The sequence below is a fragment of the Lepidochelys kempii genome, chromosome 23, assembly GCF_965140265.1.
Source record: "Lepidochelys kempii isolate rLepKem1 chromosome 23, rLepKem1.hap2, whole genome shotgun sequence".
Classification (NCBI taxonomy): domain Eukaryota; kingdom Metazoa; phylum Chordata; order Testudines; family Cheloniidae; genus Lepidochelys; species Lepidochelys kempii.
The window spans coordinates 15,432,526-15,442,657 of NC_133278.1; the positions used below are offsets into that span (position 1 = coordinate 15,432,526).

At 69.1% G+C, this 10,132-nt stretch overlaps 2 protein-coding genes across 8 annotated transcripts in view; both read right to left on the reverse strand.

Annotated features, from left to right (window-relative positions):
* Window positions 1-3,400, reverse strand: part of HUWE1 (HECT, UBA and WWE domain containing E3 ubiquitin protein ligase 1) — a 59,860-nt gene extending 56,460 nt beyond the window's left edge. For 6 of the 7 annotated variants that reach the window (XR_012155985.1, XM_073321504.1, XM_073321505.1 and 3 more), the window contains exon 1: window positions 2,488-2,594. The gene's annotated coding sequence lies outside the window, so the exon portion shown is untranslated. Of the gene's footprint in view, window positions 1-2,487; window positions 2,595-3,292 lie in introns of those variants that run through there. The other variant, XM_073321499.1, reaches the window with a different exon arrangement.
* A 2,993-nt stretch (window positions 3,401-6,393) lies between these two features.
* PHF8 (PHD finger protein 8) overlaps window positions 6,394-10,132 on the reverse strand; it is an 11,048-nt gene continuing 7,309 nt past the window's right edge. The window contains 7 exon segments of the mRNA XM_073321564.1: window positions 6,394-7,084; window positions 7,260-7,633; window positions 8,415-8,524; window positions 8,816-8,911; window positions 9,139-9,282; window positions 9,285-9,406; window positions 9,637-9,761. Coding sequence (XP_073177665.1) covers window positions 7,051-7,084; window positions 7,260-7,633; window positions 8,415-8,524; window positions 8,816-8,911; window positions 9,139-9,282; window positions 9,285-9,406; window positions 9,637-9,761 — 1,005 coding nt within the window. The 3' untranslated portion in view covers window positions 6,394-7,050.

Consider the following 10,132-nt stretch of genomic DNA (forward strand, 5'->3'; position numbering starts at 1 on the left):
CAGGGCTCGGCCACGGCAGACCCAACTTTTGGCAGCTACAGGATGAGCATGGGCAGCCCTGCGGTGCTAGAACAATCCCCGCCCCCATGCTAGGCTTCCCTGCTCACCTAGCATGGCTACATCCAGAGCAGAGCCCAGGCGTGGGTCCAGGCAAAGCTGGGGCTCCGCTCAGGGCAAAAAGGTCTGTGGGGCAGGCGGGAGGAGAGAAAATGGAGAAAAGTCTCCCCCTGAGCCGCCACTTCAATTTAGACCCAGAATTGGGAGGTTCTGCAGCTTCGCCCCACATGCAAGGGTGGGAAGAACTGCCAGCTCCAGGTCCTCCTCCGGAGAGATTTCTACAGCTTGGCCTAGGACGGGGGGAGCCCCAGAGCACCTCTACCAGCTGGGAGAGGAGGGATTTCCCCAATTACAAAGCTTCCTGGTGGGCTTCCCACCCAAACCTTGAGGCGGGGCACCATTTCCCCACACACCTAAAGAAATCAGGGAGACCTCCCTGACCCACCCTCTTTCACATCTCCCTACCGCAGTGGCACCCGCCAAAATAATTCCCCCTTTGGGCAAGACTCAGTTAGTGTCGTCCCCCTACACTAGCTTCAGGGGTCCCCCTTTGAGCTCTTCACTCCCTCCATCATCCCCTGCCTTTGGGGGTCATCCGTGCCCCTTCAAAGCCTTCCAGGTTTCATGGGGTACGGAAGCTCTGTTATGGAGTTGAGGGGAACTGGGGCAAATACCCTGCAAGGAGGGAGACAGGGGTCCTCATGGGAGGAGGGGTTTCAGGGCGAAGACCCTGTGGAAGGTAGCAAGTTCACTGCCCAGGAAGGGGAAATGACAGACTTTGGGGGACTGACAGTTTTCAGGGGAGTGGGGAAGCCAGGCACGGAATGGTGCGAGATGGACCCTCATGGGCAGGGGGAACCCATCCTGCACAGATCTGGGGGGGGGGGGGGGGGAGAGGAGGGGGAGGTCCCTGCCCAATGGGGATGGGAGAAGGGCAGTGGTCTATGGAAGAATGGTGCAGATCAGGCTGGGGGGGGGGGGGTGTCTCCGTGGGGAGGAGGAGAAGGTCCCTGTCCAGGGGGTGGTAAGAGAGGGGCAGGCTTGCTGGTGGGAGGGAATAATCTCTCAAAGGAAAATGGGTTCTTCCCTGTGGGGGCAGGTCTCTATGGGAAGGGGGGAGAAGAGAGGCAGGGCTTGCTGGGGGTGAGAGCTCTATGGGGAGTGGAAAAGCAGGTCTCTGTCAGAGCATGGGAGAGAATCTCCTCTCTCATGGAGGGGGGCAGGTCACAGTCTGAGGGCACAGGTCTCCATGGGAAGCAGAGTCCCCTCTCTCCTGTGGCAGCAGTGGGGGCAGCGCTCCACATCTCCCAGCAGGGGTCAAGTCTCCCCTCTGTCCCTGTGGGGGGCAGGAAGGCAGCCTAGCAAGGTAGGGGGATATGACAGGGGCAGGAACCATGGGAGGGGGGATAGGCCCTGGCTGGGGCGACGTGGGGGGGGGCAGGACCCATGGCAGAATAGGGGTGATATTATGGGGGGCAGGTCCCTGGTTAGTAGAGTGGCAGGGGGATATGAGGGAGGGCAGCGGAGGGCACGACCCCCGGCCACGGGGATATGAGGGGGGGCAGCGGGGAGGGATGGGGGGCAGGACCCACGGCCGGGGGCGATATATGGGCAGGCGGCGGAGGCGGATGGGGGGCAGACCCCCACGGCCGGGGGGGGGAATATATGGGGGGCAGGACCCATGGCCGGGGGGGGGGAATATATGGGGGGGCAGGATCCACAGCCGGGGGGGATATACGGGGGGGCGGCAGGGGGAATGGGGGCAGGACCCACGGCCGGGCGGGGGGGGGGAGGATGATATATGGGGGGCAGGACCGACGGCCGGGCGGGGGGGGGGGAAGAGGATGATATATGGGGGGCAGGACCCACGGCCGGGCGGGGGGGGGGGGAGGATGATATATGGGGGGCAGGACCCACGGCCGGGGGGGGGGGGGAGGATGATATATGGGGGGCAGGACCCACGGCCGGGCGGGGGGGGCAGGACCCACGGCCGGGCGGGGGGGGGGAGGATGATATATGGGGGGCAGGACCCACGGCCGGGCGGGGGGGGGAGGATGATATATGGGGGGCAGGACCCACGGCCGGGCGGGGGGGGGAGGATGATATATGGGGGGCAGGACCCACGGCCGGGCGGGGGGGGGGAGAGGATGATATATGGGGGGCAGGACCCACGGCCGGGCGGGGATGATATATGGGGGGCAGGACCCACGGCCGGGCGGGGGGGGGAGGATGATATATGGGGGGCAGGACCCACGGCCGGGCGGGGGGGGGGGGGGGGGAGGATGATATATGGGGGGCAGGACCCACGGCCGGGCGGGGGGGGCAGGACCCACGGCCGGGGGGGAATATCTGGGGGGGGACGGCGGAGGGACGCCCCCCACGAGGAGTAGGGCCCAGCGCAGGCGGGTCCCTCCCCGGCCCCGGCGGTACCTGCTCCGGGCGCGGGGTCAGTGCCAGGCCCAGCCGCCTCCCGCCGCCGCCATCTTAATAGCAGCCCCGAGCCTCAGCCCAGCAGGCAGATCCCGCGAGAACTCCCTGCCTACCGCCCAGGGACGGGATCCCGCGAGACTTCGGGAGAGAAATCCCGCGAGAGAAGCTCCGACCACTCTCTCCCGCGAGAACGGAGTGGGGCAGATCCCGCGAGACTTGGCGGGAGTGACTTCACCGCGCTGGAGCAGGCGGGACAGAGCTCGCGAGAGTTCAGGCGACAGTTCACGTGAGACTTCGCCGCAGAGCTTTCCCGCAAGAATGGAGGACGGAGATCTCGCGAGACCTTGTCGGTTCCCATACGCATTCAATGCCGGGGTAGCGATCCTCGGAGCGAGAAGGGACGAGCGAAATCTCGCGATAGTTCGGGGAGCAGAATTCACAGCGAGGCCGCCTGCTCAGTATAAAATCCCGCGAGACGTGATGGTGAAAATCTCGCAGGGGTCGTGAGACTCATCACTTTAACCGCTTACGGCCCGGAATAAAGTGGAGGCGAGATCTCACGAGACTTGAGGCCGCAGATCTCGCTTTGGTCCCGCCCTCCCCATGAGACTAAACTACCTTCGGCCCAGTAAGAAAATCGCGCGATAACTGGAGACGGATCCTCGCGAGAACTCACTCCCCGGGCTGTAAGAAAACGGGGAAAACTCGCGAGAAGTCGGGGGGGGGGAATGAACGCCCCCCCCCCCGCCGTCCCAGGAGCTCGAAGGCGATGGGAGCCCTGAGGGGAAATCGCGCGAGAACTCACCGTCTCCAAGGCGACAGGGGGCGAGAACGGCCGGCTGTGCCTGGGTGGCTAGACAAGAGCCGACGTGAAGTATCGCGATGAGAGGAAACCACGCGAGAGCTCCGACCAGCGACGCTATCGCGCTTCCTCCAAGGACATTTCTAATCACGCGAGATCTCAGGAAGCTGTCTCGCCCACTCTCAACTCTCGCGAGATCTCTGACGACGAACTTCCGCCTTAGATCCCGAGTCTCGCGAGACCTCGCTGCTAAGGCCGAATCCCAGACATTCTTGAGACAAATGTAACTTTATTGAGCCGGCTCCAGGCGGACACGCGAGAGGGCGGGGCCTGAGCGAGCCTCGTCCCTCCCCCGTGCGGTCACGTCACATGGCCCCCCAGGCTAATGGCGGGGCAGAGCCACTGGGGGGAGGGGGCTGGTATGGGGGGTTGAGAGGCCGGGGGGGGGGCGGCTGGTATCGGGGGCACAGAGCCCCCTGGGGGGAGGGGGGATGGTATGGGGGGTTGAGAGGCCGGGGGGGGGGCGGCTGGTATCGGGGGCACAGAGCCCCCTGGGGGGAGGGGGGATGGTATGGGGGATTGAGAGGCCCGGGGGGGGGCGGCTGGTGGGGGGGGCACAGAGCCCCCTGGGGGGGAGGGGGGATGGTATGGGGGATTGAGAGGCCCGGGGGGGGGCGGCTGGTGGGGGGGGCACAGAGCCCCCTGGGGGGAGGGGGGCTGGTATGGGGGATTGAGAGGCCCTGGAGGGAGGGGGAGCTGCTGTGGGGTGCACAGAGCCCCTGGGGGGGAGGGGGGATGGTATGGGGGATTGAGAGGCCCGGGGGGGGCGGCTGGTGGGGGGGGCACAGAGCCCCCTGGGGGGGAGGGGGGATGGTATGGGGGATTGAGAGGCCCGGGGGGGGGCGGCTGGTGGGGGGGGCACAGAGCCCCCTGGGGGGAGGGGGGATGGTATGGGGGATTGAGAGGCCCGGGGGGGGGCGGCTGGTGGGGGGGGCACAGAGCCCCCTGGGGGGAGGGGGGATGGTATGGGGGATTGAGAGGCCCGGGGGGGGCGGCTGGTGGGGGGGGCACAGAGCCCCCTGGGGGGAGGGGGGATGGTATGGGGGATTGAGAGGCCCGGGGGGGGGCGGCTGGTGGGGGGGGCACAGAGCCCCCTGGGGGGAGGGGGGATGGTATGGGGGATTGAGAGGCCCTGGAGGGAGGGGGAGCTGCTGTGGGGTGCACAGAGCCCCTGGGGGGGAGGGGGGATGGTATGGGGGATTGAGAGGCCCGGGGAGGGGGAGCTGCTGTGGGGTGCACAGAGCCCCTGGGGGGGAGGGGGGATGGTATGGGGGATTGAGAGGCCCGGGGGGGGGCTGGTATGGGGGGCACAGAGCCCCCTAGGGGGAGGGGGGATGGTATGGGGGATTGAGAGGCCCTGGAGGGAGGGGGAGCTGCTGTGGGGTGCACAGAGCCCCTGGGGGGGAGGGGGGATGGTATGGGGGATTGAGAGGCCCTGGGGGGGAGGGCCACAGAGCCCCTTGGGGAGAGTGGGGGAGATGCTGTGGGGTGCACAGAGCCCCTGGGGGGAGGGGGGATGGTATGGGGGATTGAGAGGCCCTGGGGGGGGCTGGTATGGGGGGCATAGAGCCCCCTGTGGAGAGTGGGGGAGATGCTGTGGGGTGCACAGAGCCCCTGGGGGGAGAGGGGATGGTATGGGGGATTGAGAGGCCCGGGGGGGGGGGCTGGTATGGGGGGCACAGAGCCCCCTGGGGGGAGGGGGGATGGTATGGGGGATTGAGAGGCCCGGGGGGGGCTGGTATGGGGGGCACAGCGCCCCCTAGGGGGAGGGGGGATGGTATGGGGGATTGAGAGGCCCTGGAGGGAGGGGGAGCTGCTGTGGGGTGCACAGAGCCCCTGGGGGGGAGGGGGGGATGGTATGGGGGATTGAGAGGCCCTGAGGGGGAGGGCCACAGAGCCCCTTGGGGAGAGTGGGGGAGATGCTGTGGGGTGCACAGAGCCCCTGGGGGGAGGGGGGGATGGTATGGGGGATTGAGAGGCCCTGGGGGGCACAGAGCCCCCTGGGGAGAGTGGGGGAGATGCTGTGGGGTGCACAGAGCCCCTGGGGGGAGGGGGCTGGTATGGGGGACAGAGAGGCCCTGGGGGGAGGAGGGGCTGGTGTGGGGGCACAGAGCCTCCTGGGAAGAGTGGGGGGGGGCTGGTATGGGGGATAGAGAGGCCCTGGGGGGAGGGGGAGCTGCTGTGGGGTGCACAGAGCCCCTGGGGGGGAGGGGGGATGGTATGGGGGATTGAGAGGCCCTGAGGGGGAGGGCCACAGAGCCCCTTGGGGAGAGTGGGGGAGATGCTGTGGGGTGCACAGAGCCCCTGGGGGGAGGGGGCTGGTATGGGGGATAGAGAGGCCCTGGGGGGAGGAGGGGCTGGTGGGGGGGCACAGAGCCCCCTGGGGAGATGCTGTGGGGTGCACAGAGCTCCTAGGGGGAGGGGGGATGGTATGGGGGAATAGAGAGGCCCTGGGGGAAGGGAGGGCTGGTAGGGGGCACAGAGCCCCCTGGAGAGAGTGGGGGAAGATGCTGGGGGGTGCACAGAGCCCCCAGGGGGAGGGGGCTGGTATGGGGGATAGAGAGGCCCTGGGGGGAGGAGGGGCTGGTGGGGGGGCACAGAGCCCCCTGGGGAGATGCTGTGGGGTGCACAGAGCCCCTGGGGGAAGGGGGCTGGTAGGGGGGATAGAGAGGCCCTGTGGGGAGGCAGGGGCTGGTGGGGGGGGTACAACCCCTGGGAGGAAGGGGGGGCACAGAGTGCCTGAGGGGAGTGGGGGGGGCTGGTATGCAAGACACAGAGCCTGTGTGTTGAGGGGGGCTGGCGTGGGGAGCACAGAGCCCCTCTGTAGAGTGGGGGGGCTGGCCTGGGAGGCTCTGTTGTTGGTCGGGGTCTGTGCAGCGCCTGGCAGGATGGAGTCGAGGGGTGTCTTGGCAGCACCTGACGTGATGTCGCCCCACGCTGGGGGTCCATGTGGCGGGGGGGCTGCAGGAAGGAGGGGGGGCCTGTTCAGCACAGGGGGGCCGAATGGCAGGGGGGGCGCAGTTAAGAGACGGGGGTCTCCCAGAGACGAGCGGAACTAACAGATTTTTATTCTAACCCTGGATATAAAATGTCTGGCGCAAGCCCCGGCTGGGCCCCGAACCCCCACAGTCCTGGGGAGCCCCGGACCCCTGGTGTGGGGGGCAGAACAGGGACCCTCTACCACAGTCCCCCTCCCGCTACCCCCGTGGGCCAGCTGTACCCCTGATGGCAGCAATGGGGGGAGTCATTCCCCAGTGCTGGGGAGGGGCTGTGTGGGCTCAGGGTCCCCCAGCCTCCTCCCTCCCTGGGCCTGTCCTGCTATAGGGGAAGGGAGGCCGGGGGACCCCAAAAATCAGGGCAGGGAATGGGGTGAAGTCTGGATACCTTCCAAAGGAGGGTGGGGGGGTACTCAAGCCAGGTTCCCAAGAGCCCCCCCACCAGGGCAGAAGAGACCAATCAGACCCAAAGGGGGAGGGAGCATTTGGGGGGCTGGGGGTGGGGCTACCAGGACACAGCAGCCAATCGTTGGAGGCACCAGGGAAGCCCCTCCCCTGTACAGGTCCATGGGGGGGTGGAGGCCGGGGGGGGGGGTGGGGGGGAAGCGGTGATCCATGCTGCCCCCCCCCCCCCCCCAGCTCCATGGGGCTCAGAGAAGCAGCTTCCCGTTGCGATGGATCTTGAGGATGCGGCCGAGCCGTTGCTTAGCCGTGGCCAGCCCCTTCTTGGGGCGCTTTCCTGGGGGGCAGAGCGGAGGGTTAGGGGAGCTGGACGGATCCCTCCCCCACCCACACGAGATACCAACAGCCCCACCATGGAACCCAGGTGTCCTGGCTCCCCCAAACCCCACTCCCCGCCCAGAGCTGGGGAGAGAGCCCAGGCGTCCTGGCCCCCAGCACTCCCCACGGCTTACCCTGAGCGGGCGGGGGTGCCGGGGGCGCCGGCGGAGGGGCGGCGCTGGGACAGGAAGACGCCGGGGGCCATGGGGGTGGTGCCGCGGCTGAGCTGGGCCATGCCGAAGACGCTGGGCCGGGCCGTGTACTCGTGGTCAGCCAGGCTGCCGGCGAAAGGCTCCGCCTTGGGCTCAGGGGTGGGGGGCGCCGGAGCTGCCCTGGGGGCACCGTCCAGCCCAGCGGGCGCCTCCGGCTCTGGCTCTGCTTCCGGCTCTGCTTCTGGCTCCGGCTCCGGCTCGGGGTCGGGCTCCGGGTCAGGCTCCGGGTCAGGCTCCTTGGGGGACGGGGCCCTTCTCTTGGCCTGACTCTTCCTCCGCTGCAGCCGCTGGTGTTCCTGGGGGATGGAGCGCGGGGTGGGGAGGGGGATGGGGAACCGCCCCCTGCCTGCCCCCCACAGCACAGCAACCCCCAGCACCCTCCCCCACCTGCCCCCCACGGCATGGTGCTCCCCACCACCTGTTCCCCATGACACAGTGCCGTCCGCCTGCCCCCCATGCCACAGCGACCCCCAGCACCCTCCCCCACCTGCCCCCCACGGCATGGTGCTCCCCACCACCTGTTCCCCATGACACAGTGCTCTCCGCCTGCCCCCCACGCCACAGCGACCCCCCAGCACCCTCCCCACCTGCCCCCCACGGCATGGTGCTCCCCACCACCTGTTCCCCATGACACAGTGCCCTCCGCCTGCCCCCCACGCCACAGCGACCCCCCAGCACCCTCCCCCACCTGCCCCCCACGGCATGGTGCTCCCCACCACCTGTTCCCCATGACACAGTGCTCTCCGCCTGCCCCCCATGCCACAGCGACCCCCAGCACCCTCCCCCACCTGCCCCCCACGGCATGGTGCTCCCCACCACCTGTTCCCCATGACACAGTGCTCTCCGCCTGCCCCCCACGCCACAGCGACCCCCAGCACCCTCCCCCACCTGCCCCCCACGGCATGGTGCTCCCCACCACCTGTTCCCCATGACACAGTGCCCTCCGCCTGCCCCCCACGCCACAGCGACCCCCAGCAGCCCCCCGCCTGTCCTCCCCAGCACAGTGCCGCCTACCTCCCCCTCCGTCTGCCCACAGAGCTTGCCCGCTGCCCAGCCCCGGCCCCGCGAGGCCATTACCTGCTGGGCCAGCTTGGCCGCGGCAGCCGCCAGCCCCGTCTCGACAGACGCCACTCGGGTCCCCTCCCGCACAGGCCGGTCCTGGCGGGGCAGCGTCGGGGTCACCCGGGCTGGGGGGAGCAGACAAGGTACTGCAGAGTTCTCGGCCCGGGGGCGTCTCGTGCCCGCGGGTAACCAGGCGGGACCCAGGCCCCCCTGCTCCCCACCCAGAGCTGGGGAGAGAACCCAGGTGTCCTGGCTCCCAGGCCCCTGCTATAACCGCCAGCCCCCACTCCCCTCCCAGAGATAGGGAGAGAACCCAGGCGTCCTGGCTCCCAGCCCCCTGCTCTAACCGCCAGCCCCCACTCCCCTCCCAGAGCTGGGGAGGGGATTCACAGCCCCGGCCGCCTGGGTTCCATTACCTTTCGGGCTCCAGGGGGCGTCATCCGTACATTTCTTCTTCTTTGGTAGCGATTTCAAGGCTGGATCGTCCTCGTCTGACTCAAGAGAGGGGTAAACTGTGGGGCAGGGGACGCAGTGGGTAAGTTGGGGGCCCCCATACCCCTGACCCAGCCAGCCCCCTCCCCAGGGCCGGATGAGAGCCGGCGCCCCCCAGAGGGGACAGGCCCCTGCCCCATTCCCGCCCCCCTGAGCCCACCAGTCCCTGCCCTGTGGTCGGGTGGGAGCCGGCGCACCCCAGAGGGAGAGGCCCTGCCCTATTCCTGCCCCCTGGCCTGGCACTCACTGAACTCGGCGTCCTTGAAGCAGGTGCCCAGGCTCTCCTGCTCATCCAGGCTGCCCGTCTCGCCCTCGCTGTCCGTGCTGTGGGCGGCCGGCCGCTTCGGGGGTCTCCTGCGGGGGCGCTTGCTGCCCCGACCCCGCCCGCCCAGCCCCGCTCGTGGCCTGGGACCCACCAGGCCGGGCGGCTGGGCGAGGAGCCGGCGGCCTGCAGGTTGGCCATGCTGAGCATGCCCTGGATCGCCTCCTGCGTGCTGGGCGAGGCCGGCGCGTCGCTGGGGGGGGGGGGGCGCGGAGGATTAGTGGGGGTGGGATCCCCCTCCCCCTGGCACAGCGCCCCCCGGTGACGCCCCAGCATCCTCCCCTCCCCTTGGCACAGCGATCCCCCAAGTGACACCCCCCTCCCCTTGGCACAGCGTCCCCCCAGTGACACCCAGCGCCCTCCCCCCCCCCAGCGACACCCAGCGCCCTCCCCTCCCCCCACTCAGCCCCTAGCGCGTCTCACCTCAGCTCGTCGTAGTGGGGCCCCCCCACCTGGCGACTGGCCTTCAGCAGGTCGAGGATCCCGGCCGCGCTGCCCCCCGGCCCCTCAGCCCCTGAGCCGCCCTCCTCCTCCGTGGTGTAATCCTCCTGGGGGCGAGCAGAGAGACGTGGGGCGCCCCGCAAAGTGCAGCCCCTGCTCCACAGCCCCCCGCTCCCGGCCTCCCAGCCCCCCTGTCATCACCCCTTTACCTCGATGTCGAACTCGACCTCCCAGGCTCCCGCACGCGGTTGGGGTCAGAGCAGGGTTTGGCCCTTGCAGCTTCCTGGGGAATTCTGGGAAAGAGAACGGCAGAGCCACTCACCGAACGGCCCGGCGGGGGCTGCCGAGCCGGGGGGGGCTGTGGGGCCGGGGGGGCAGTGACCTACTGGCCAGTCTCCTGGGGGCCGCTGGGCCCCGCCGGTCCCTTGTGGGGCGGCGCCTCGTCGATCTGCAAATCCTCCACTCTGAGATAGCGCGT